This window comes from Bolinopsis microptera, chromosome 7, assembly GCF_026151205.1.
Source record: "Bolinopsis microptera isolate Bmic1 chromosome 7, MBARI_Bmic_1.0, whole genome shotgun sequence".
In the NCBI taxonomy this organism is placed as follows: Eukaryota; Metazoa; Ctenophora; class Tentaculata; order Lobata; family Bolinopsidae; genus Bolinopsis; species Bolinopsis microptera.
The window spans coordinates 15785331-15812786 of NC_087078.1; the positions used below are offsets into that span (position 1 = coordinate 15785331).

General features: G+C 39.2%; 6 protein-coding genes across 7 annotated transcripts in view; 5 read left to right on the forward strand and 1 right to left on the reverse strand.

The window, feature by feature from the left end:
- The window catches only part of LOC134818415 (cysteine-rich motor neuron 1 protein-like), a 44132-nt gene extending 42529 nt beyond the window's left edge, over positions 1 to 1603 (forward strand). For both annotated transcript variants that reach the window (XM_063827953.1, XM_063827955.1), the window contains one exon: positions 52 to 1603. In XM_063827953.1, coding sequence (XP_063684023.1) covers positions 52 to 216 — 165 coding nt within the window. In that variant the 3' untranslated portion in view covers positions 217 to 1603. The remainder of the gene's footprint in view (positions 1 to 51) is intronic.
- LOC134818419 (kynurenine 3-monooxygenase-like) overlaps positions 1 to 27456 on the forward strand; it is a 927626-nt gene that overhangs the window by 688868 nt on the left and 211302 nt on the right. The window lies entirely within an intron of this gene.
- Positions 2415 to 26639, reverse strand: LOC134818410 (uncharacterized). The gene is made up of 17 exons (XM_063827939.1): positions 26504 to 26639; positions 26144 to 26316; positions 25358 to 25458; positions 25086 to 25181; positions 14325 to 14405; positions 8460 to 8545; positions 8148 to 8299; positions 7905 to 7994; positions 7659 to 7741; positions 6445 to 7541; positions 6165 to 6262; positions 5919 to 6021; positions 5114 to 5179; positions 3762 to 4919; positions 3482 to 3605; positions 3042 to 3295; positions 2415 to 2855 (listed from the first exon to the last, which is right to left on the reverse strand). The coding sequence occupies exons 1-17, from the start codon at positions 26606 to 26608 to the stop codon at positions 2508 to 2510; spliced, it is 4215 nt and encodes a 1404-aa protein (XP_063684009.1). The 5' UTR covers positions 26609 to 26639; the 3' UTR covers positions 2415 to 2507.
- On the forward strand, positions 17365 to 19490 carry LOC134818407 (uncharacterized). Its single transcript, XM_063827929.1, has 2 exons — positions 17365 to 17832; positions 18005 to 19490. Exons 1-2 carry the CDS (start codon positions 17380 to 17382, stop codon positions 19097 to 19099), a joined length of 1548 nt encoding a protein of 515 aa, XP_063683999.1. The 5' UTR covers positions 17365 to 17379; the 3' UTR covers positions 19100 to 19490.
- Positions 19571 to 21430, forward strand: LOC134818018 (uncharacterized). Its single transcript, XM_063827425.1, has 3 exons — positions 19571 to 20127; positions 20338 to 20568; positions 20602 to 21430. Exons 1-3 carry the CDS (start codon positions 19675 to 19677, stop codon positions 21424 to 21426), a joined length of 1509 nt encoding a protein of 502 aa, XP_063683495.1. The 5' UTR covers positions 19571 to 19674; the 3' UTR covers positions 21427 to 21430.
- LOC134817907 (uncharacterized) lies at positions 22482 to 24906 on the forward strand. The gene is made up of 2 exons (XM_063827277.1): positions 22482 to 23125; positions 23304 to 24906. Exons 1-2 carry the CDS (start codon positions 22673 to 22675, stop codon positions 24054 to 24056), a joined length of 1206 nt encoding a protein of 401 aa, XP_063683347.1. The 5' UTR covers positions 22482 to 22672; the 3' UTR covers positions 24057 to 24906.

Genomic DNA, 27456 nt, shown 5'->3' on the forward strand with positions numbered 1-27456 from the left:
TTAAACCCTCTGCCAATTTATATTCTCAAACTAATATCCTGCCCATTTCAGAGTATGGACAGTGAGTTGTCAGTAGGAAGTCCTACTCCTTCCGATCTGTCCCCGGCATCCTACCAACCAGTCCCAATACGGGGCCACGACAACTTCGCCTCTCAATACAACCCCCTCAGCCAAGTCTCAAACGCGATACCCGAGGCAGAGGACCCCAACTCTTGAGACTCTCCTCACGTGACGTCACATGTTGTGTGACGTCACGTGATTTATGACTATGTGGTACATGTTGGTGTTTGTGAAGATCGGTGAGCTCAGAATTTGAGGTGTTTTGATTGTGCACGGGGTTGCATGATGACCGATGAAACCAAGGAAGAGAATACTGAATTAACCTGCTTAAATTAAACTGAATATGATCGGTCATCTGATTAGGAAACGCTCACATATTACACCAGCAAGATTTGGAAGATTTGAGACCTCCTTCCCCTTCCGCATAAGAAGGTTTTAACACTGAGTTATCGCACAAGAATATCACAGAACTACCCCCGGAATCGTGGGTTGCTGACGTAATATGTGAACGATCCCTGAATTGTACTTACTCAGACCGTAAAGAGTAAAACTCTTCATATTTTCAGAAGACGTGGCACGTGTCACTATTATATATTTGTGCGGAGCTAGACAAATTAAAAAACCAATTTGATAATTTCATTTTTCCAGGGAGTTTTGTATGGAATTGAAGTTGAACCTTACCATTTTTGTAAAATTAAGACATGGTTAAGTTAAAATTCATGGCGTTTGAAAGAAACGTTTTTCTTGCAGGATTCTATTTTATATAAGTCCAACTTTGGGTTAAAACCGTCCCCATTACTCGGGATGGTGAAGATTTCTGAGAGTTTCGTGTAAATGTTACCCAGCAAGTTTTGGCTAGAAATTAATTAAATACAAGGACAGGTTTATTTGTTAATTATTTGAAAACATATTTTTTGTCAGATATATGAATGTGCAGGATCAAGATTTTAAAGATATCGAAGATTTTAAAGATATCGAAGGTGCTACATCCTCAATTTACCTAAATTTACGATCAAATGACCCCGGAATTAATTCTTTCGTTGATGACTGATGAGATGTCAATTTTTGGATTTAGGGCCTTTAAACCTACACTGTATTTATTTAGTGATGTTTTGACTTGAATAAAATGTTCGAGAGTTTCCCATGATTCGTGAAAAATACGCTGTGCATTATTTTCAAAAACAAGCTCCAGTTTTCCTCCGCAATATGGATTCCATTTTATGCAGGAATTTAGTCTGGGATTACTTTATATAGGCCCATATGATTTTGAAATCCGTTCTCTCTTCATTGCATTGTCTTTGACTTTGAGATTGACGTTATCTTCCCAATCATAAAATTACGATCCCAGGTATTATTATTCTTTAATTAATAAGTTAATTCAAGTTTCGCTTAGCCTTGATGTTAAATTCGCAGGACGAAATGTTTCTGGTTACATCCAAGCAGATTTTATAGTGAAGAGTTGATATTTATATTCGTATTTGTGGACTGTTCAATAGCTTCATCTTCACAATAACTTTTACAACTTTTACAAGTTTATACAACGAATAACAAAGTTGTCATTTTACTTTGCTTGAAGTGATGAATTTAAAATAAAACATGCATATTACAAACTATTAATCATAGCGCTATGAGTGATTTTTATACTTTCAACAATTTTTGCAATGATCAACCCACGGCAAAACTAAAATCCTCGAAAATAAAGATAAACGATCCCCAAAACTCAGCAAACCATGATGAATGCAAGATTAGCCATGCAAACACAAAAAAGGTAAAACTATAAGAAGTTAGCGTTCAAGTAATTAAACTAATCTAAAAATCACACAATACGTCTTTTTATTCGATTATTTGGGACGAATGAGAGTCTTCACTCAGTGTAATAAACAAAATGTTGTCGACGTTTCGGCAACACGCCTTTGTTAAACTTAAGGACACTTAGTGGAGACTATAATCTGTCCCAAATAATCGAAAATGATGATCGACCCAATCACGACAGAAATAAAAGATACCCAATACGTCTTTATACTCGGACGCATTAAAGTTGAAGTATTGGTATTCAAATATGTCCGGGGAAAACCTCCTGTGACATTTTTCTTACACTGCTAAATTAAAATTAGCCTCTTCATCTTCTCAGTGCCGAACAATTTACTATAAGAATCTTTCGGATAATTAATAGCGAAAGCAAATGATCGTCATCAGGTTTCAATGCCACTAATCTACTATTTCAAATCTTTGTACACGTACGGCGTACATAAGCAAATGTTTCATTGTTGATGGTAGATGTACATTTGCGGGTCTTCTCGTTTCTTCATGGTTATCATAAAACCATATCTTGATTCAACTCTTAGCATTAACAGCCTCATCTAGCTATTAAACTCAACAACAGCGCTTCCAAGGAAGAAAGTTTCCACTTAGGATTGGTAAAACAAAGGAGTGAGAGTACCCTCCTCTTATCTCCTCACAACACCCTCACCACTATTGTCCTCAGGGGTTCTCCTGGATATTATATCAAAATAGCTTGGCTGTTGCTCACTCTCACTCATCAGAGGAGAGGACAGGTCGTCTGCTTTGTCTTCTTCAAACCCCTCATCTGATTCCTCTACTAAAAGAGAACTTCGTTCTGTTTCCGGTGGTATCCCCGCCTCTATAAGGGATCTAGACACTAACTCGTTCACATCAATCTGATCGTAACCTTTCTTGAAGCTGGACGTTGCAGATAAGAAGTCCTCTAGTTGTAAAGAGTTAGTGTTGTTTTGTGTCTCCGGCTTTCCGTCCGTATCTGCTACGCTTCCAGGTTCCTAAAAATAAATACTTGTAATCTTGTACAAATTTGCAACTGCTATAAAGTATATGTAATGATCTGGGAAGATTAGATGGTACATATTTATAGATGATAAAAGGGTGGAGCTAAAAAATAACTTTACCCTTTAAAGATAAATCAAGGTCGATTTAGTCAATAGTCGTAGATAGCATTTTAAACTTACCACGACTGATGTGCTGAAATAGTCTGCTAAATCCTGAAGCAGATTTTTGCCAACTCTATCTAACCGATCTTCTTCAACATTTTCATTCGTAGCTTCAATCTTCACTTCTTTCTTTTCTGCAGGCATCTTTTCCTTCTTATCCTTCTTTCTCTTAGAAGTTTCCTTCTTGTTAGATGAATTGACATCTTTCAACGTAGCAATAGTGTGCACTTCGTGTTCCTCCCGGAAGCGAACTTTCTTGTTCTTGGATCTGGCTGTGTGGAAATAACTGAATCAATTTCAGTTTTAATTTAAGGTAAAATAACATAAGTCATAACCACCATTGCCTAAGTTATAACCACCAAAAGAAGGGAAACCAAGCTTTTGTGTACAGTGTAAAAAAAGCAGCGACAAATGTTAAGATTTTTAAGAACTTTTGGTTACAAATAACGTAATCTCACGCGAATTAGGTGAGTCGGCATCCAGGGTAGCATTTACAGTTTTCTCTTCGTCATCTAGCTCATTATCAATGAAACCAGCGATCATTTTAGAAACGTTCTTGTTGTACTCTATATCGATTTCCTCCTGATTAAAAAACAGCATTAAATCAGCAATTTGTAGTTCACACGTTACCAAACATTTTCGTCAGCGATAGTCTGATCAATAACTATAAGTGACTTCGTAATGTTTAACTCATATGCTAACGAGCTGTGTTTTTATATGTATAATTTGTAAACTCACCAAACTGTCTATGGATGCATTATCATCCGCACCATCAGCATCAGTCATCATCCTCTGCTCCAAATCTAAATTTTGGTCTGTCGTAATCTCTGTATCCTTGACATCACCTAATGGAGGAGTATCTTCACTGTTAGTCACAAGCTCTGCGGGACCACCAGCTTGTTCTGATGTGATGTTGTTGAAAGATAGGTTTGGTTGAAGGGTCACAGTGAACCTACTAGTTGGTGGAGGGGGTTCTGGAGGTGTTGTAGTGCTTGGTAGAGACAAGCCAGGTACTGGATACAAGGCAGGAACTGGTGATGAGTCAGGTTCTTGACCAAATTTAGATTGATCCAGTTTAGATGAAGATGGATGGTTAGAAGTGCTTGTGGGAAGCGTAGAGGTAAGATAATAATCTCTTTTTGGTTTGTTTGGAGCAGAATAGTGCCGGCCCCTTTCAAAGGAAGTTGATCTAACAGGTGGCTCCGGTTCTGTATCCAATTTTTTGTTGGATCTCAGATCATCCAAACTGGTCTTTGGAGGGGAGTGATCACCCTTGTCTTTAGCTCTTAACCCCCGATCGCTCCTCTTCGTTCCCGTTCCGGCTGATCGTTTGGGAATGGTCGACAAACAGCAATCGTCTTCTAGTGGTGCTGCAACACTGGCGTTGGAAACATTGGGAGAGGCGACAAACTTTGGTCGAGGAGGTTTGTTAGGAGGAATAGTGCTCACAGGAGAATCTTCCACGATTGAGGTTGATGCACTGATAGATACGGCAGGTGGCGCTTCTTTGACGTGTGATTCAGATTTTAAAAGAGAACTCGAAGTAGGCTTGAGTAAAACGGGTGGAACGCGAAAAGATTCAACTTTACCAGGAACAGCTTTTCTACTTTGGGGCGTGGACACTATTTGGGTTTCAGGAGTAACACTAGCAGGTTTCAGCTGCACCATCCGTTTTGGAACAAACTGCTGTGACAATACCTTTCTTTTAAGGTCACTAGTTTTCTTAATTAGCAGTTCCTTGGGAGGTGATGTCCGGTCGGTGGGTGCAATTAACTTATTTTTACGAGTGAGACTCGCAGATATTGCACCGATATTTCTCATCTCTTTCTCCTTGCTCAGAATCTCAGAGGTCCTTGAGAAGGGTTTCAAATGTCGAGCTCTGTCTTTCCATAGAACCTGTCGGTAGGAGTGTCATGAGGAATTTGTAAGAAAAGGAATTTGTAAGGAATTTGTAAGATACCTAATCTAGCACAATTGCCAATTAAAACCAATAACGAGCTATTTGCCGAGCTAATTCGTGGAGCAGTTATACGTAAATGACAAAATCCTATTACAAATACAGAGAAGGGAACTTTGAATGAAAAACTCACTTGGGATAGGAATCTCCGAAAAGCACTCATATTTATTCTTGACATGTACATATCCATGGGTGTCACCTGATGAAAAATAGATCAGAAAATTTCTAACAAAACTAAGAGTCACGAATGACGAAAAGTGTTGACATTTGTAAGAACTTATGACATGAAACTGAAAATAGTTTGATAATTATTCTTTGCTATAATTCCTAGCCTAATTGGCAATTGGCAGCTGTATTTGGTCTTGTAGCTGCGAGGTGGTGTGTCAGTAAATCATTCATATCTTGTAGCTGTCGGCTGACATCGTAGGACCTTTCCGCAGAATTTTGCCTGCATGTACGGATTTCAAGGCGGGGCATTCCGTTACTAAAGGGCAAGTTCTCTTTATGTAAGCACCTTAAGCGCCAAACCCTAGTAATATAAGACTAAGCTGATATTTTGCAAAGAGACGTAGCAACTGTGACATTGGTTAACTGTGACATTGGTTAACTGTGACATTGGTTAACTGTTTACTGTGACATTGGTTAACTGTGACAGTGGTTAACTGTGACATTGGTTAACTGTGACATTGGTTAACTGTGACATTGGTTAACTGTGACATTGGTTAACTGTGACATTGGTTAACTGTGACATTGGTTAACTGTGACATTGATTAACTGTGACATTGGTTAACTGTGACATTGATTAACTGTGACATTGGTTAACTGTGACATTGGTTAAAATAGCTTTATTGCTGGTAGCAGCATGGTCATAGGGTGAGTCTCTGATTGGCGCATCCCAGGACTGTTGAATAGCTGTAAGCTGCAATGTTGCTTAATACCTTCGTGCCAACATCTAGCAGTTGCTTGAGGGTGGCTAAAGAAACACCTATCTTAACGAGGGAGTGGTCATGCTTGTAAGTCTCCAAGATTCCCGGGGAGAACCTAAACAAATCAACATTCTATACAGAAACATTCTAATCTAGATCAAATCTTTTCAAAAAGTCGAAATTCATTTATCCATATCTCATGGTTTCGCTCCTCTAAGTCTAGTCTCAAAACAGAAGGGTAAATGTAAAAATCCCTACCAGTCAGTGATGATGAGGATGATCTGCCCATCAGCCCAGTCAGTTGAGAGATTGTTAACTCTCTCATGATCTTCCTCGACCATCTTGTTCACTTGACTCTGAAATATTTGGAATATTATCCAACGCCATCATTTTAACAGAAAGGCACATATCAGATTGACTCCAGTATTATCTAGTTCAAAAATATTTCGAAAGTTTTATCAACGAAAACATGTTCAAAACATGTTCGACAATTCAATTCGACCATGTGCATATGCAAATCTTTAAAAGTAAAACTTACGATAATTTCAGTGAGCCCATTAACAACATTCTGTTTGAACTGCGGTATAACCAAATTCGTCGGTTTCATCTTGACCCGTGCCGGCGAGCCCAGCCCTAAAAAAGACTCCCTATCGCGAGTTTGGTATGGTGTTTCCGAAGAGGTCGTGTGTTTTTCCAACGCCACTTGCCTCGAATGTGTCTCTTTTCTTAGCTGAGACATTACTGAGGCAGCATTTTTAGGAATAATTTGTGGAGAAGCAGGAGGTGTTTTTGGCATAGTCGGGGGCGTTTTCTCGATTTGTGTCTGAGAGATGGCCCGACTTTTCGTGACCTGAGGAGGAGGGCCCCGCCCTAGGAAGAACTCTAGTTTCTTCCCTGAAGATAGAGTAGGATCAGGTTGCAAATTTCTTTTGGGAGGTGCCTCTGGTTCGGTGATTATGCCAACAGGAACTTCTTCGACAGCACTTTCCTTAGGCAGCAAAGATTCAGCCTCTTTATCTTTAAGTTCAAGAACACCTTCGATTCGGGGATCTTCATTTTCAATAGTGGGGATAGGTTTAAATATAGTTTCATCAGGAAGTTTTGACTGTGCTCTTATAGCAACAGGCTTCTGTATAAGGTGGCCTGGTTGCACAGTTTTAGGTTGCACCGATTGTTTGGTATCTTTCTGTCGCTGTTCTGGTGAACTTAGAGGAATTACCATTTGGGGAGATCCTATTCTTTTAATTTGTCTCTCAGGAGTTAGGGGCCGATTTTCTACAAGAATAAGGGTTCGGGACTGTCTTTCTGACGTCAGAGTCGGCTTTTCTGGGGTCTCGGATGTCCTTTCTAGAGTTTGTAATCGTTTATCAGGAGTCAGTGATCGTCTTCCAGGACTGTATGATCTTAATTCGGGGGTCAGCGGCCGTGACCGATTATTAGGCCAGTCCTGGGGGCTATGGACAGCTGCTATCTGCTGTTGGATAGGTTCAATGCTGGACCTGGTTTGAAATAGATTCGATAAGGTTGGCTCAGGTTCCGGTTCCGGTTCAGGTCTAGGTGTTTCAGGTTTTTCAAGAGTGACAGATTCACTGCTCCGGCGTCGAGTTTGTGCGGTGTCCACTACACTCAGAAGCCCTGCGATTTGCGAATTTCAATAATCTTATTATCCCAAAGATGAACAGTTTTCATTAACTTTGAATTCTAACAAACAAAATAAAAATGATTACGTTATTAATATTTTATTATTTATACCTGGCTGAGGTTGTGTGAACATATTCTTGCCACCGAAATGAGTCAGCAGAACCTTGGTAAACGCTAGACACAGTTTCTCGTTCCTGATTAGAATAAGGGACTGAGATTTGTGAAATAATGAATTGAAACCTGATATAGACAACAAAATATGTTGGCTCAGATAACTAAAATTCAGAAATGAGTACTTGTACATCAATTTGGAAACAATAGAGAATTCGATAGTTGGACATAAAATAAATGTCTAACCCTGATACAAGATCGCCAGCCACATCCATATTGATAAACCTACATCCTGCTGCCTTGAGGGCATCCAAACTTATTCTGATATTCTCGTATCTAGGAAAAGATAGCTGTTGGTGGAGAAGTTTAAAGTTTAAGTTTTGGTTTAAAGAGAAATACCATAGTCGTGGATAAAATCCGAAATATTTCGAGATATCACTCTCAGAGGTCGTTAAATAATCAGGTAAACAAGCATGACTGAATTCTAACTTGTGGAATGTCATTTTGGGATCCTCTCTGTAGGCAAATTTAGTCTGGGTAAGAGCTTGAGTCAGCTCGGGTAACAATTCTCCGTCACCCAGATCTGTAGTCAAATCAGTGACGATATACTCGGATCCGTTGTCTGACAGCTTGCACTCCACCTGGTAATAATATGGTGGTAATAACAATTTACAATGATCTCAGATAGTACATAATTTTAAAATTACTAGATTTATCGGCCGTAGGTTTTCCAGTTTCAAAAACGATTTAAGCACACCAATTCTTCGTGGAGTACACCTGTCAAAGAAGTTGTTGGCTCACCCATTCAGTGAAGGAGGCCTTTTGAGCAGACTGCCAGTTATCCGGTCCGTTTATCTCAGGTACTTCTTCTTCTTTTACCTTTAGAGCTGAAATCGAGCATTTGGTGGGGTGAGAAAATGATGTTGTGCAGTCGGAATACAATTTCGAATTTCAAAGGATGTTTAAGAATTTGTTGCATCAGTTCCTCTGCATTTTCAATACCTTGATAGTTTCGAGCGACATCAAACTTACCAAGTTGCCAGCAGGAGATGTTGGTCTCAACTCTCGGGTTGCAACACGGATATATTTTTTTGTTTTTTTACAAAAGTACAAAAATAACGTGACATAGGTAGGCTTCTAAGTTCTATTTCTATTAAGATCAATGCGCATTAGCGCATACGACGATGAACAAATATCTAGTATTTAATTATAGTCTGATCATCCTTTAAAAAGTCTTTGCCGTCTCTCAAAAGAAAAATTGTCTATCTGAGAGCGGCAGGACGGGTAGAATCTACTGTTCAACATCTGTTTATGACATGTTTTAGATCTGAGAGCTGTGGTTATCTGTTACTTGTGGCGCGACTTTCATCTTCACCAACATCTCCTCTCTGAAAGCTTTCATCCAGGCAATACAAAGAGTGTTGATCACGGACTGAGTCAGAGGAAATCCGTAGGTTGAGGAGAAAACAAAGAAATCGTGCCCTACAGAGAACGGGGGATTTTCCAGTTTGGATCTTGCGGATAGCACTAGGATGTACGCAACCAGGACAGCCATGACGACTATATTCCACAGATTCATCAGAAGGGTGCAGAGCAGGAACTCTCGGTCAGGAAATTCCCGTTTCTTGACTAATCTCAGGGTTGTCAAGACACCGGAGATCACACCGAGAATAAGGAATATCACCAGGACGGCCAGCTTACATTTATTTTGCGGCCCGTAGACGTTATCCTTAAACTCCTCATACGGTGTTATGATTTCCTGCGTGATTCTAAACTTCGCGAGAAGTGCTTTGTCGAGATCGAACACAAAGATGTGTACGGAGGACATGACCAGGACGAAGAGAACCACAACGTAGGATGCAATGTAGAGGAAGGAAGGAGGTAAGGAGGAGTATTTGACGGTAACGTATCTAACAATACTCATTAGAACTATCACAAACACTTCAATACTCGTGACAGCTAGCAAGACTGTGTTTACATGAGCAAGCCAACCCATATCTCCACTCTTTAGGTACAGGTCCATCTGGTGTGATGGTGCTAGCAGTTTAGGGATCAACACCAGAGGAAAGTAGACCAGCTTGATGTGATCCAGCAGGGAGACCAGGCAGAAGATGCTGTTGGAGGGGTTGGTACTTTGTCTGAAGCTGAAGAGAGAGGTGAGGGGGCTGACCAGGACCCCGATGAGGAAGTAGAGTATGAAGAGTATGGCGAAGAAATAGTTGAGGGCTGTGTCTGTTGGGGTGACGGGACGGATCTCAACTGGGTCCAGGACACCACTAAACATGATGCTTGCGTTGCCAAATATTGCCATGTCAGCTGATTTGAGTGCTGTTGGGAGGAGGAATATGAGAAAAAGTAAAACTTATTGGTCCGGTTAAAACATATTGAACAAAAAGTACAGGGTGGGCCAAAAGTCAGTACCCATACGTTGGCCTTAATAGCTCCGCCGTGTTTTATATTTGAGAGCTGTTGCTTTGCAGATGGCATACTGTACTTACTGGTTCGAGGATTCCGTCGTCAAAATTTGAAAATTCGAATATTTTAGACCACGCCCATTCAATATTAAAACACCTATATTGTTTTCTCTGAACATGCTGAACGCCTAATTTTTTCAGAGACGGTAGATTATTAAATGTTGCATATGATCTGAAAACATGAGGCAAAACGGATTAGAAATGACGAAGTTATCAAGCATTTTCTGTATCTCGTTAACAATATTGACTGGGTGATTATGTGACACCGTGACACGACACCTTAATTGGGCACCCTTAACAATTCCCATAATGTTTAACGGGGTAGTTAACGGGGGCACCTTATCACGTGATTCGGTAAACCAATCACCTGATCACACGTAATGAATAAACTCGTTATGCTTCATATCTCGGTCATCTGAGAAGCTACAGTTCTAATTCTTTCAGGACAAACGTAATTCGAATGGCCAAACACAATTCAATAACATTTAGCTTGATCCGACTATCCAAACTATCAAATGAATGTGAAAATGAACCTCCATTTGAAAAAAATGAACGCGAATATTTTTCGAGTTGACAAATTCCTCGAACCAGTGGTGGTACTAAGTCATACCAGAAAGAAGTATTTAAATTGGGCACTCAGTGACTGAGCTATAAAGGCCAACGTATGGGTACTGACTTTTGGCCCACCCTGTATGTTCACGCTTATATCCTAACTCTCCCGATATGAGAAATACAATGCAATAATTTCCAGTGACAGTCGCACGACTCAACATTCTTTAAAAAACGTATATTTGTCTATCTTTAACGTTGGAACCTAAAGTAGCAGAATCTCTCTCGGGTAAATTAACAGTGACAAATTTCGCTGGTCGGTACGTGTCAGCAACACATGCAAAACAATGAAGAAAATAAGATAGGTTGATTCTTAGTTTGAAGTGCATCAAATTAATGTGATATTTAAATTAATTAGATCAACTTTAGTGAATAATAGCAACTTTTCCTGACATAACCCAACTCATGTTGAATAACCTACCGACCTACGATCAAAAGAAAAGGTTACAGATTACGATGTAACTCCTTGGCGTTGCAATTAGCTTCAATCAATAAACCATTTAGTGACAATGAATGAAAGGGCCAACACAAAATCACACAAACTAAAATCGACCACAAAGAATAGAAAGTGAGGTCATAACGATGAGACAATAAAATCCACCTCGATTTGGATACTGATCGGCTCATGAATATCATAATACCATTTTATTGTATGCTCTTTTATATAGTATAGCTGAATCCACCTATACTCTATAGTATGTTAAAGAACATACAATGTATTACTAAGCTTAATCTACATTAAACCCAACTCAGCTAAAGCCACAGCAATATACTAAATGACAGGTGCTGGGGCTGTATTCAATAGTTCAATGACAAACGGACAAACAGGACAACATACGTCAGGAGCGCAGGTGGTGTCCAGGTAAATATATACGGGTGATTTCGAGCTAGGCTCATGGTAATGAGCACCAATACGAGTCAGTCCTTGTCATCCTGACAATTACAGGAACAAATGAGTAATGACTATTGATGGGGCAGTATACTTTAATATAGTACCCAGGCAGCTGAGTAGTGAGAGCCAGACCACATTTAGTAGGCCAGACCTTTAACAGACCTCTTTCCTTAACCCTTACAAGTGTGCTAAATCAAGATACTTAATGTATAGTCTCACTCCCGACTACTATACTAGTACTATATAATATAGCAGTGCTGACTGCAGTAGTAGTCGGCCTAAGAAATAGAGCAAAAGTTAACAGCATTAAAACCTCCATCTACTCGTTTTTCAGGGGGTTTGCAGAAATGGTGGATGATGAAACACCACTGACGAAACCGAAAGCAAATCTAATATACTTACTGCAAGACTAACTACTAGATACGTAAACACTTGCTGTATCAAATTGCCTTAATCACCTGTGTTCAAGAATAGTTTGAGGCCGTTTAGCTCTAAGACATTCTAAATCATCACAACCCTACCACAAGCTTACGTGAAATTCTCACAGCTCACTTGTGGAATGTGAGGGCAAACAAGGCTCAACCACTTAAATAACCGCAAAACGTGGTGACTTTCCTGTTTAATGGAGGCATTATCTGCTTTGGCGGAGTATGGGTAACATTATCATTATGTATCATCACCATGGCAACGGTCGGGTAAACAATACGCAGAGCAATGAGATTTGCTGAATATTTATAGTGGGTGTTTAAGAGATGGAGCAGGTGGTTAAACTTTCTTAAATCGTGCCCAGTAACCCTCCAGTCGTCAGTATTATAGGGCAGCTCATTTGTTTTCAAAATCATTTAACTGTGTATTATCATGTAGGTAACCTTCGTGGATTATGAAGGACAACAGTAAGATTATCAAAATTATGTATGAAGCATTTTATTTGAAACGAAGATTAGTCCTTTAAAGAAAGAGTTTCCTTTTTACTAACCGTTTAAATCATCGGGAAAATGAAATAATATCAAATAATATCATCGAAATGGCAATGAACTGAGTATACCATTACCGAGATTTCTTTGAAAAATTGAGATCTTTAAGGATAATTTTGTCTCAAATTATTACCTGGAAGTCTTTTGTCTCTAGTATTCCATTGATGATTTTGAATGAGTTTACGAACCGTTGCCATCTAAATTGTATATCCATCAATAAGTTGATAGAAATATCAAATAATACAGAAGGTTTGGCACGATGTTATGTAAAACTAAAGGAATCATTACACAGTACACCGTTGCACATGTTGTAAGCTACAAAATAGCATAGTTAGTAAGTAGGTAATTTGTAAAACATAAAATAACAAATGATATGAGGTATATCCTACACCAGCAGGCACCCGCATCTTTAAAATGATGAAAACAATCCGTACAATCAAGCAAGTAGAAGCCATTTGTCAATTTCGGTTAAAACTCCGTTTCAGATAATAACTTCTTGATACTCAATCAAGTTGAATTATTAGAATGATAGATAATTTATAAAATATGGTTTAAATTGAAAGATGCAGTAACTGTATGGTATTGATAAAACAAGGTCTTCATCTTATCTGTTGTTCTAAGAATAATATTAAAACGTCGGCTGCACGACTTAAAGGGCCCCCTATTATTAGGGGTCTCACGGTGATCAGATCATGTTACCAATTAGTGACGTATAATTAGTGATGTGATCCATCAGTAGAATTTAATTGACCTAGAAATGGGCTAGATATAGGATAGAGTTCACATGTCAACTCTGTACATCATAGTAATGACCTGCTGCTTTTTAACATACTCTTGAACAGAGGGCTTTAATCAATAAATCGGCCGGTGGTTTAATTGATGGTTTTGTACTGCAAATGTGATATTAAAGTGACTCACTTTTTTTCCCTCTCTCACACGCTCTCTCACTCTCTCTCTTGACAGATGTTCAAATTTATGCTTAATAAATCCGGTTTTTGCTTACGAATTCGTTTATTTTTATTTCAAAATAATAATTTATTTTTCCTTTACAAAACCAGCCCATAGTTAAGTTCATTATAGTTATACTTTGCCGTATATCTTCCAGAATATATATTTAATACCTAAGATCTAGGTCGCGTATTTACATCTGATCGGTTCATGTACTCCCCTTGCATGCCTTCGACACGCAAGTCTCACGTCCCTTGATACGAGAACCACCCCCATTAGCAGGAGCTCCCGTCCCTTATGTGATCTACGAGTCGAGTAGACAAATCTTAAAGATCATGTTTACTTCTAATGTATAGCTATGATGTACAGAGTTGACATGTGAACTCTATCCTACATCTAGCCCATTTCTAGGTCAATTAAATTCTACTGACGGATCACATCGCTAATTATACGTCACTAATTGGTGACATGATCTGATCACCGTGGGACCCCTAATAATAGGGGACCCTTTAAGTCGGCCTCCCGCAATGTCGGTTATCACAATGTATCGAAAAGTGGTTCCATAGTTCTAAAAAAGCAAAAAATCCTCAATCTTACTGTTTGAAAACGTCCAGGTCTAGGTTCCGGCCGGGATTTTGATTTAATCCCAGTCCCGGTCCCGGCCGGGATGAGGCGTCTGCAGGCTTATCCCGGCCGGGATGATATTTGTGTCCCGGTAGACCTCTGGAGTATACAGTCACAAACATACAGACAAACAAATATCACTGACCTCCTTTTCTGAGCAGCTCGCTTCCTCTTCTACTTTGTTGTTCTGATGGTTGGATCTCCTCCTCTTCCTCATCTGACTCTTCTGTGGAGAAGAGAACTTTTAGATCGGCTATTTCGTGATATTCATCGGGTCAAAATAAAATGGGTTTACATGATAAGATGCTGTATTTTTTATGACGTAAGACAGTGTTTGTAGCACTGATAGTGATAATGTGCACGGTTTTCTCTTTTGCATATTATATTACCAAATTACTAATTAGGCCCAGGCTAGAAATAAACTCTCCCTGATGCCGCACTTTTAAAATGTGGTTACCATGGTAATCGAGATAATGCGCCTTCTAAATTAAAATATACGATGAATGATTAAATAATTGTGGAAATAATTAATTCTAATTACAGCCGTTGAACACTCTCTAGATAAGTAGATAAGAGTCTAGAACGTCTAGTTACGTTGTTTCTTACCAGCATTGTCCAGTCCGATTAGTCTACAGGAAGTTCTAATGTACTTGTTGTACTTTATGTTGCTTGAACAGGTAATATAAAGTGTCAGGAATTACAATTTTATCACAATGTCGTAATCGGACCCGTTGTACTTGTAACGTCATAACATAAAACTACCCGGCTGAGCTTGAGGAAATCTGCACTTGAACAATAGAGGTTAGCTTATACGAGAGTGGAAGTCGAAGATTTTCTGTACCCTGCACGCCATTGCAACTACGCGTCGCTCTTTCTACTTTTTGCATATCCTTGAGAGAATCGAGCAATATAGATTAGCAAGCTAAGTAAGGATCATTGTTCTGTGCACAACTGTTTAATGAAAACAATTAAGGCACGTATTATACTACTTGGCATCTTATCAAGCGCATGGGATTGTTATATGAAGGAAAGTGAGCGATTTTAGGGATGATGATTGATGATCAACCATGCTCTACAATCGACCATCACGTGACTTACTTAAACACGTTATCTATATGGGCCTGGGGACAGAGGGACTATTCATAGCCCTAGCCCTATACTCTGACCCCAACCCTAACCCAATCCTTAACTGAAGCATCTGCTAAAACCCTAACCCTAAATTAGACCAACTTTGAACTTCCTTATATGATCATGTCACGTGATCGAAGCAGTTTTTCGCTAATAACTTGCAAGGGGAGCATTTTAATTTTATGTCATGTGGGGTGATTCGGAATCAGCGTTTAAAAATACATCGTTCTCTAATGGTTTCGACTGGGAGATCCCTTTTACTTTTAGAAAAATCTCGAAGTTCCAGTGTAAATGAACGTATCAGAACAGTTACTGTCCTTAATCGGATTGTGTTGTGATGATGAAATTTACTTTGTTGATTAACCTTTTTGTGCCACTGAGCGATTGTATTCGTTTTGATGTGTCATGGACTTGCTGGGGGATTAGTATCTTTTGATTTTTCAATTCTTTGGGGCTTGGAAATTAGAATGACATAAGTCAAAAACTGAAAAATATTTTTCTGTCGTTATATGTCAAAAGGTTCGGCGTTATAACCCGGGACTGGCCCCTTAAATGTATGTAACAATATTTGATGCAGGGTTGCTGGCATTCCTTTTATTATTTTTCCCTTGGGTCACACCAGTTACTGCTCATCGTCCGTTCATAGCCAGTGTTAATTTTAGTTATTAATCCATTTAATTTATTGGTTTGCACACTGTATCTCGACATACGCTGTATATCGTCACGCATGTTATATCGCCATGTAGTAGAATGTCTTACGGGTATTTTTTGCCCGATACACTAGGGACCCCAGATACTCCTTATTTTTAACCGTAGAATTCATTAAAAGTAGTCCTGAGATGATTAGACTGAGTTTACCCGGTTAAAACCCAATTTTCGGTTCAAAAATAGGCTAAGAAGCCATTTAAACATTTTTTTGACCAAGTTAATTTCGTTGGCATATCAGCAAAATTTGCATAAAAGTGTATTAGAACTAACTGCAGGATTTCCCCGGTAAAAAATCTAATCGAATGGAGATATAGGGTTGTCGAGATACAGTGTATGTCTATATTCAGTGTGATTACCAATTTATTGACTCTATTCTATTCATTTACGTATTATTATATCAAGAATTTATTACTATATCAAGAGTTTACTGTGTTTATCATTCAGGGTTTCTTACATGGTCATCTATCATATAATCTAGAATTCATAAGATGGTTAGCTATTCATGGTTGACTACTAAAAGAGTAGAGTTTGAATTGTTTGATCCTGTACAGCATATTGAAAGTTGCTATTTATGATGATGTCCATGACCAACTTGCTTCATCTCAGTCACCGAGTGAAAGGGTGGAGTCTGATTACCGCAATACTTAAAATCATATTATCTCGTTAAAAGATTAGATTCGTGTTTGACAGAGGAAATTGAAGTATTATTGTAAAAGTGATATCTGATATTATCTTTAAGACTTTCAATTGTCTATCATAAGTATATCAAATATATGGGGCAAGGAATTCATATATATATGAATTCCTTGCCCCATATATTTGATATACTTACATAACATAATTATGCTGCGGTACTACCTTGCAGAATTCATTTATTTACAGCTCAACTTAATCTTGTAAGCAGACAACAAGAAGACACGGGTTTTTCATATAATCGAGCGGTTCTATTGATGTTCATCTTATCGTGAACCCGTGGACGCTGGGTTCGATATATAACATATTTAGTATTTACGCTGTAGAAAACGTGATTTTATTTATTTTTATCTCAATTACTTAATCTTGTTAGCAGATCGGGAAGACACGAGTTTTTCATTTATCGAGCGGTTCTATTAATATTCATCTTCGTGAACGCTGGATTCGATTCACAAAAAAACCCAATCGATGAGTTTCATGAAGACTGCATGGATTGCCGTTTTAAGATTACCCAGAGTTCATGCCTTGAGATATATGAACGATATTTGCAAGAAAGGAATCTGTTTCCTCCCTTTTTTGTTACATCTGCATTTTAATTAATTTAATCAAAATTTGTCATACACCTTCAATAAATTTTAGCTACATCAACGTTTCAGAAAGAATAAGGTATCATGATAAAATGTTTGGTGCTGTTACTCTTCCAAATAGCAGTACTGCTTTCACCTCTAAGTTCCGGAAACAAATACACAGTTGATGGAGCATACGAATATTCGATACCATACGACTACTCGATCGGAGAATATTACGGAATAAGCGCACCTAAATGTGGAAAAGAAATCAAACAACTGGACGTATTAAAAGTGAAGAAGCCAAACCAGATCCGTATTTCATACACAGGGGATCCCACAGAGATGGCTATAACCTGGACAACCAACTCTGTGAACCACTTCAATGTGGTGAACTACGGGATAATGGAAGCAGACCTGAACTACACATCCACTTCCATCTCTCATCAGTTTAAATGGCATTGGGACGAGGAAGAGGCTAAATGGATCTACATCAGTGGCTTCATACACGAGTGTTTGATGGTTAACTTGATGCCCGGCAGGATTCACTTTTACCAGGTTTGTGTTGACTATTATATAAGGGACCATAATTAGAAGGGAACCATAACTAATTAGGAACTATAACTAAATGGGCCAGACCATGGAGAATTTGTACAATCATTAATTAATAAGTAACATTTACAGTTACTCAGTATTCTACACCGTTTGTAATCAATACGTATTTCTACAGATATCAAGTAACGGTGAATCGTCTCAAATCCTGAAGTTTGTAGCCGCCCCTGAACCTGGGTCACGAGCTCCATTATCATTTCTACACACCGGGGATGTAGGAACATTCGGGACCTCCGTCATGATCACCAAGAACATGATGAACAGACAGGAGAAGAAACAGTATCACGGAATCCTGCACTGTGGGGATGTTTCATATGCTAACAAGTTTAACAAGACAAGACCAAGGAGAGCTGCCCAGCATGTCTGGGACACTTGGGGCCAGATGGCGGAACCTATTGCCAGCAAGATGGCTTACATGGTTTCTCCGGGGAACCACGAAGTAGACGAGTTTGAGAGTGCGTTTGAAAATGGGACGATATATTCTAAGAGGTTCATCATGCCAGGCAATGAACATTACTTCTCGTTTGGAGTTGGGATGGTTCACTTTGTGTCAGTTTCCACAGACGAAAACATCGACCCGAGTTCAACGCAAGGAGTCTGGCTGGACAGAACTCTGGCTAAGATCAACAAACAAAGGAATCTTTGGCCATGGGTTGTGGTGTTCCAACACAGACCGATCTACAACTCAAACAAGAACCATGGTAATTGGAGCGGCTCTAATAATTACACTTACGATGGATATGATTGGGAGCTGCCCACATATGAGGGATGGCCTGATGATTACGAAGCTCTAATTTTAAAACACAAAGTAGATCTGGTTCTTACAGGACACGTGCATCACTACGAACGAACCTGGCCTGTGAAAAACCGAGATGAGGTCACCAAATCTTACGAAAACGTGACGTCACCAGTCCACATTACATGCGGACACGGAGGAAAGGGTCTTTATGCGGTTGTGTGGGATTCTAACGGCCGGAATACGTACGGACCACACCAACCAGCGTTTTCAGCAGCAAGGGACAACATGAACTGGGGGCACTGTGAGTTGGACTTTATAGATGAAAGGACAGTGAGACATACTATGTTTAGGATGGGTGAGAGTGAGGTTCCAACCGAGGATGTTCTTATAACCAAAGCTGCTGGGGGAGGTGGTGCAGCGAAGGTGGGATTCAGTTTGGGATTATTGATTGGGTGCTTTATATTCTGGAGTTGAAGAAACTTGGTTGGGTTTTACCCACCAAATTGATATTTTAAATTTAATCTTTCTTCGTCAGTTTAGTTGCATTTTATGCAACAAAGTTTTAAGTTTCGAATGAATCGTGACCCCCTTGTTTATTTTATACCGTCTCGTGACTCTTGAATTTTAGTTTGATGTATGTAAACTGTAAGTGTTTATAATTTCTGATATTCGAGCTTTTCATTTAAAAAACAATTCCTTCGTATTATTGAGCCAGGGTGTGGACTGGCTGCACCTGGTTAAAACATTTCCGGATTTCCATTCCATTACGTCATAATGATACTGAAATATAATAAAATTATAGTAAAATATGTAATATAATATTGTTATTCTGTATAATTATAAATCTGACACATTTTTTTGAATGGTTGAGCTGCGTCGCAGTTGTAGCGTTTTACTTTTCATATGGAATTGGACGATATTCACAAGAAAGGAATCTTTTTCCTTACTTTTTGTTACATCTCAATTTAATTACTGTAATCAAATTTTTGAAACACCTTTAATAATTTTCGGTGAATTGTGATTGAACATTTCACAAGGAATAACACATAATGATAAAATGTTTGGTGCTGTTACTCTTCCAAATAGCAGTACTGCTTTCACCTCTAAGTTCCGGAAACGAATACACAGTTGATGGGGCATACGAATATTCGATACCATATGACTACTCGATCGGAGACTATTACGGAGTAAGCGCACCTGATTGTGGAAAAGATATCAAACAACTGGACGTATTAAAAGTGAAGAAGCCAAACCAGATCCGCCTCTCGTACACAGGGGATCCCACAGAGATGGCTATAACCTGGACAACCAACTCTGTGAACCACCTCAATGTGGTGAACTACGGGCTAATGGAAGCTGACCTGAACTACACATCCACTTCCATCTCTCATCAGTTTAAATGGCATTGGGACGAGGAAGAGGCTAAATGGGTCTACATCAGTGGCTTCATACACGAGTGTTTGATGGTTAACTTGATGCCCGGTAGGATTCACTTTTACCAGGTTTGCGTTGATTTTATTTTTAAGGGACCATAATTAGAAGGGAACCCTAACTAATAAGGATTTATAACTAAGTGACCAGCATCAAGTGGACAATTTGTACAATCTTTAATTAATAATTATATAATAATTATTAATATAATAATTACCATTAACTTTAACAGTTATTTTAAACTGTTTGTACTTTGTAATCAATATTATGTACCTCTACAGATACTAAGTAACGGTGAATCGTCTCAAATCCTGAAGTTTGTAGCCGCCCCTGAACCTGGATCACGAGCTCCATTATCATTTCTACACACCGGGGATGTAGGAACATTCGGGACCTCCGTCATGATCACCAAGAACATGATGAACAGACAGGAGAAGAAACAGTATCACGGGATCCTACACTGTGGGGATGTTTCATATGCTAACAAGTTTAACAAGACAAGACCAAGGAGAGCTGCCCAGCATGTCTGACACACTTGGGGCCAGATGGCGGAACCTATTGCCAGCAAAATGGCTTACATGGTTTCTCCGGGGAACCACGAAGTAGATGTGTATGATAGTACGTTAGAAAACGGGACGATATATTCTAAGAGGTTCATCATGCCAGGCAATGAACATTACTTCTCGTTTGGAGTTGGGATGGTTCACTTTGTGTCAGTTTCCACAGACGAAGACATCGACCCGAGTTCAACGCAAGGAGTCTGGCTGGACAGAACTCTGGCTAAGATCAACAAACAAAGGAATCTTTGGCCATGGGTTGTGGTGTTCCAACACAGACCGATCTACAACTCAAACACGAACCATGGTAATTGGAGCGGATCCAATAATCACACTAAAGAAGGTTATGAGAATCCCTCATACGGGGGATGGCCTGATGATTACGAAGCTCTAATTCTAAAACACAAAGTAGATCTGGTTCTTACAGGACACGTGCATCACTACGAACGATCCTGGCCTGTGAAAAACCGAGACGAGGTCACCAAATCCTACGAAAACGTGACGTCACCAGTCCACATTACATGCGGACACGGAGGAAAGGGTCTTTATGCGGTTGTGTGGGACTCTGACGGCCGAAACACTTACAGACCACACCAACCAGCGTTTTCAGCAGCAAGGGACAACATGAACTGGGGGCACTGTGAGTTGGAGTTTATAGATGAAAGAACAGTGAGACACACTATGTTTAGGATGGGTGAGAGTGAGGTTCCAACCGAGGATGTTCTTATAACCAAAGCTGCTGGGGGAGGTGGTGCAGCGAAGGTGGGTTTCAGTTTGGGATTATTGATTGGATGCTTTATATTCTGGAGTTGATTTGATTTGAAACTTTCATCAAATAATACAGAATAATACAACAAGGGAGCTTGAATAAAATCAATGTCGACAAAGAATGTTCGGGAATCAAGCTGAGGAATGCTCGGACTGGTTAGGACAGGCACAAGTAAGCAGAATTTGACTGTACCATATGATTAAGGAATTAAGGAAACCAGTAACATCCATGTTAGAACACGTCATGTGCTATGGACTCTTACTCAAACTCACATGAAACTATGAATGGTTTAAGGTCTTTGCCACAAAATTTATATTTTAAATTCAATTGTCAGGTTAATTGTATTTTATGCAACAGAATTTTAAGTTTCGAATGATCAATTTATTTTTAAATTATCAAGCTTACCAAGCTTGTTAACAAATAGCGATGCTAGAGGCAAAGCTTGGTGAGCGGCAAATCCTGACCTCCTTGTAACCTTGTATGTTGTATACCGACGGGCACCATCGGTTTTGGCAGTTTGTGAGGTTGCATCTTATATTTTTTTAAGAAAAGAAAAAAAAATTTAATTTTTCTGTTTATGTTCTACTAAAATATTTTAATTACGGAATTATTTTTTTTATTTAATTACGGAATGTTTTGGGAAACAAAAATATTATTATTAGTTTTGATGTGTGTTTTTATTCGTATGCTTTTTAGAATATTTATCTCAATTTTTAAATATAACCCGACAAAACAACAACATTAAAAAAAAAAAAAAAAAACAGTCCACTGACCAGAATCAACGTCAACATCATGTTTATTTTATAGCGTCTCTTGACTATTGTCAATTTTAGTTTTGATGTGTGTAAACTGTAAGTGTTTATAATTTGTAATATTCGAGCTTTTCATTTAAAATACAATTCTTTCGTATTATTGAGCCAGGGTGTGGACTGGCTGCACCTGGTTAAAACATTTCCATTCCATTACATAATGATACTGAAATATAATTAAGTTACTATATATAGTAACAATATCATATTTCATATTTTACCTTATATATAAGGTAAAATATGAAATATGATATTGTTATTCTGTATAAAATTAAATCTTACATATTATTTTCTATGGTTGAGCTGCGTCGCTGTTGTAGCGTTTTACTTTTCATATGGAATTGGACGATATTCACAAGAAAGGAATCTTTTTCCTTACTTTTTGTTACATCTCAATTTAATTACTGTAATCAAATTTTTGAAACACCTTTAATAATTTTCGGTGAATTGTGAATGAACATTTCACAAGGAATAACACATCATGATAAAATGTTTGGTGCTGTTACTCTTCCAAATAGCAGTACTGCTTTCACCTCTAAGTTCCGGAAACGAATACACAGTTGATGGGGCATACGAATATTCGATACCATACGACTACTCGATCGGAGACTATTACGGAGTAAGCGCACCTGATTGTGGAAAAGAAATCAAACAACTGGACGTATTAAAAGTGAAGAAGCCAAACCAGATCCGTATTTCATACACAGGGGATCCCACAGAGATGGCTATAACTTGGACAACCAACTCTGTGAACCACTTCAATGTGGTGAACTACGGGATAATGGAAGCTGACCTGAACTACACATCCACTTCCATCTCTCATCAGTATAAATGGCATTGGGACGAGGAAGAGGCTAAATGGGTCTACATCAGTGGCTTCATACACGAGTGTTTGATGGTTAACTTGATGCCCGGCAGGATTCACTTTTACCAGGTTTGCGATGATTTTAAGGGACCATAATTAGAAGGGAACCATAACTAATAAGGAATTATAACTAAGTGACCAGCATCAAGTGGACAATTTGTACAATCTTTAATTAATAATTACCATTAACTTTAACAGTTATTTTAAACTGTTTGTACTTTGTAATCAATATTATGTACCTCTACAGATACTAAGTAACGGTGAATCGTCTCAAATCCTGAAGTTTGTAGCCGCCCCTGAACCTGGATCACGAGCTCCATTATCATTTCTACACACCGGGGATGTAGGAACATTCGGGACCTCCGTCATGATCACCAAGAACATGATGAACAGACAGGAGAAGAAACACTACCACGGGATCCTACACTGTGGGGATGTTTCATATGCTAACAAGTTTAACAAGACAAGACCAAAGTGGGCCGCTCAGCATGTCTGGGACACTTGGGGCCAGATGGCGGAACCTATTGCCAGCAAGATGGCTTACATGCTTTCTCCGGGGAACCACGAAGTAGATGTGTATGATAGTACGTTAGAAAACGGGACGATATATTCTAAAAGGTTCATCATGCCTGGCAATGAACATTACTACTCGTTTGGAGTTGGGATGGTTCACTTTGTGTCAGTTTCCACAGACGAAGACATCGACCCGAGTTCAACGCAAGGAGTCTGGCTGGACAGAACTCTGGCTAAGATCAACAAACAAAGGAATCTTTGGCCATGGGTTGTGGTGTTCCAACATAGACCGATCTACAACTCTAACATAAACCATGGTAATTGGAGCGGATCCAATAATTACACTCAAGAAGGTTATGAGATGCCCGCATACAAGGGATGGCCTGATGATTACGAAGCTCTAATTCTAAAACACAAAGTAGATCTGGTTCTTGCAGGACACGTACATCACTACGAACGATCCTGGCCTGTGAAAAACCGAGACTGAGGTCACCAAATCCTACGAAAACGTGACGTTACCAATCCACATTACATGCGGACATGGAGGAAAGAGCCTTTATGCGGTTGTGTGGGACTCTGACGGCCGAAACACTTACAGACCACACCAACCAGCGTTTTCAGCAGCAAGGGACAACATGAACTGGGGGCACTGTGAGTTGGAGTTTATAGATGAAAGGACAGTGAGACACACTATGTTTAGGATGGGTGAGAGTGAGGTTCCAACCGAGGATGTTCTTATAACCAAAGCTGCTGGGGGAGGTGGTGCAGCGAAGGTGGGTTTCAGTTTGGGATTATTGATGGGGTGCTTTATATTCTGGAGTCGATTTGATTTGATTTGAAACTTTCATCAAATAATACAGAATAATACAACAAGGGAACTTGAATAAAATCAATGGCGACAAGGAATGTTCGGGAATCAGGCTGAGGAATGCTCGGACTGGTTAGGACAGGCACAAGTAAGCAGAATTTGACTGTACCATATGATTAGGGAAACCAGTAACATCCATGTTAGAACACATGTGCTATGGACTCTTACTCTAATCCACATGAAACTATGAATGGTTTAAGGTCTTACCCACCAAATTTATATTTTAAATTCAAGTGTCAGGTTAATTGTATTTTATGCAACAGAATTTTAAGTTTCGAATGATCAATTTATCTTTAAATTACCAAGCTTACCAAGCTTGTTAACAAATAGCGATGCTAGAGACAAAGCTTGGTGAGCGGCAAATCCTGACCTCCTTGTAACCTTGTATGTTGTATACCGACGGGCACCATCGGTTTTGGCAGTTTGTGATGTTGCAATTTGCATATTATATTCTTAAAAGAAAAAAAAGAAAAAATTTTTAATTATACGGAATGTTTTGTGAAACAAAAATATTACTATTACTATTAGTTTTGATGTGTGTTTTTATTCGTATGCTTTTTAGAATATCAGTCTTTAAATATAACGGATAACCGGTCCGACAAAAAAAACAACATTAAAAAGAACATGAAAGACAAACAGTCCACTGACCAGAATCAACGTCAACATCATGACAAGTGTTGGCTGGTGTCTCAGCGCACAAAGAGGGTATCCGGACTCCTTCGAACAACTTGCTCTTCGACTTCACTGTGGGGGCAGATTAATAAGCGTTATAACAAACAACCTTCAGATTCTTCTGTGCAGCTTCAGAAAAAAACGTCCAGCCATTTCAAAATTTAAGATCGTACTGGACAACTTTATCCAAACTTAAATTTAACGTATCCCGAAACTGATTAATCAATCATCACTATTATATTACGTACCGGATGTTTTAAGCGTATATGAGTCGTCTAAAGGGATCTTAACGTTCAGAATCTTCGCCACCTCTCGCTTTTCAAGGGTTCCACTTCGGTCTTCATCGTACCTAAAGAACCAAATATCATCATTTTCATCAAGTCATTCATTGAAGTTCCGATCCCTTCAGAAATGGGACCTCACAGACATGTCAACGTCATGACGTCATTTGTCTAAAGCACAGTACATTTTACAGAGTATGACATCAAGCTCTAGCAGCTAGTGCCAGGATCTGCTGCTCTTTGTGAGCGTATTTTTCATGCTAATGATGTGGGGGACACTGTCCAGTGTCCACCCCTCGCGCCGCGCGCTTCATGTTTCCCTCGGAGGATATGCTAATCACCGTCACGAGAATATTGTTCATTCAGTTGTAGATGAGACCACGAATATTAATGGCACACAGAACACAGGTTACTTGTAGTTGTACCACTCATCTTCTCAACGATTAGCATATATTTCAATATTTATTAGACATTCTGGCCATATAACCAGGTAACACGTACGTCTAGATCAACTGTCTAGTGCAAATTGATGATATATAAATAGCTGTACTGCCTGGATCATAAATACACAGGAGTATATAATTATATAGAGGCTGCAGAGAGCCGCGATGCATTATGCAAATCTGAGATCCTATCAATCATCGATGGAATAATATTAACAAGCGCAACAGGACTGGGGACAACATTTGCAATCTACATCAGATATTCATATAATTGAACTTATAACATGACTTCAAAAATGTGGAGCATTACTTTTGAATAAGTTTGGCCACATCCTGAGAATACTTGAGCATTTCCTTTTCACTTAGCCCCTCCTTTGCAGACTTTTTAGTTTTCTCAATCCTCAACAGCAAGTCCTTCATGAATTTGTTCATCTCAGAGTACTGTAGCTTACCGTTCTTATCAATGTCGTACTGAGCAAACACCTAGCGGGAGGGTTTCAGTGAAATTTACGAACATGAGTCAAACAACCTGCAACCATGAACAATAATCTAGCGCCAAGAATGCTGAATGAAAGTCGAGTTTTAAAATTGCTGCAGCATCACTACAATAGATATATCGTGAGTGATCCTATTCCTACTTGGGGAAAATTATAAAGCGGGGTTAACTCACTTCTTCAAACTCATCATAAGACAGTGATTTCCTCTTTTTCCTAGCATCCCTTATTTTCTTCTTGACTTGGGCCTTGTCGGTCAAGTCAGGGGTCTCTTTCCCCATACTGATACCTTCTCAGAACCAATCCCGCTATAATACTACGAGACTGGTTTAGTGGTTTACGATACAATTATATTCCTCCTTCCGTTGTACTACTACTACTACTAGGTTCATAACCTACCAAGACGCGCGCCGATTTGGACTCGTCGACGGTCTCTCCTTGCAGAAACAAATATTTTACGAGTATCACCCGTTAATCCTTCCGAACACCTTGGTTTTTAAGGGTCGTTCACACTTCACATATCAATTTTTGGCCAATTTTTAACCCCCCCCCCCCCCTCCCCCTCCGTAATCAGTTTTACACATGGCTATTGTGTCAAAATTACACTGGCGTAATCATTCGGAAACCCCCCCTCCCCCCTCGGCTGGTTACGTAATACTTTAATATGTGAACGACCCCTAACAAAACAAAACTAAAGTCTTAGCAGTAGCATCTACGATTCTACACATACAACAACAAAATTGTGAACGACACCAACACCAAGATGAAGAAACAATAATGAAGCGTCTACTGTCTAGCTGTTGGAGCTACATGCCATACTATGTAACAACAGGAAGCTCGGGGCCTGATAAATTAGCATGTGGGCTGTGCGCGCACATAGAGCCATTACGAACAAGAGCACACACGTGCACGATATAGAGTGTGGAGGAATTGTATTTAGGTGTAGGAGCTAGGCCTAGAGAGAGAGAGAGAGAGCGAGGTAGAGAGAGAGAGAGAGGGGTAGAGAGAGAGGTAGGGAGAGGGGTGCGAGAGTTAAAGTGAGTGTAAGAACGGAGGGAGAGAGAGAAAGTAAGAGTAGTAATTATTACACCGGCGAGGATATATCTCACTATTATACTGAACTTTAAGT

Bases quoted from the DNA above. Each gene is read 5' to 3' on its own strand.
- LOC134818407 (XM_063827929.1), top strand. From the start codon at position 17,380: ATGATAAAATGTTTGGTGCTGTTACTCTTCCAAATAGCAGTACTGCTT. The intron at 17,833-18,004 runs GTTTGTGTTGAC...GTATTTCTACAG, and splicing joins GCAGGATTCACTTTTACCAG to ATATCAAGTAACGGTGAATC.
- LOC134818018 (XM_063827425.1), top strand. From the start codon at position 19,675: ATGATAAAATGTTTGGTGCTGTTACTCTTCCAAATAGCAGTACTGCTT. The intron at 20,128-20,337 runs GTTTGCGTTGAT...GTACCTCTACAG, and splicing joins GTAGGATTCACTTTTACCAG to ATACTAAGTAACGGTGAATC. The intron at 20,569-20,601 runs GCTGCCCAGCAT...ACTTGGGGCCAG, and splicing joins ACAAGACAAGACCAAGGAGA to ATGGCGGAACCTATTGCCAG.
- LOC134817907 (XM_063827277.1), top strand. From the start codon at position 22,673: ATGATAAAATGTTTGGTGCTGTTACTCTTCCAAATAGCAGTACTGCTT. The intron at 23,126-23,303 runs GTTTGCGATGAT...GTACCTCTACAG, and splicing joins GCAGGATTCACTTTTACCAG to ATACTAAGTAACGGTGAATC.
- LOC134818410 (XM_063827939.1), bottom strand. From the start codon at position 26,608: ATGGGGAAAGAGACCCCTGACTTGACCGACAAGGCCCAAGTCAAGAAG. The intron at 8,546-14,324 runs GTCAGTGATATT...GCTCGATTTCAG, and splicing joins CGAGCTGCTCAGAAAAGGAG to CTCTAAAGGTAAAAGAAGAA. The intron at 8,300-8,459 runs GTGAGCCAACAA...TATTATTACCAG, and splicing joins AGGCCTCCTTCACTGAATGG to GTGGAGTGCAAGCTGTCAGA.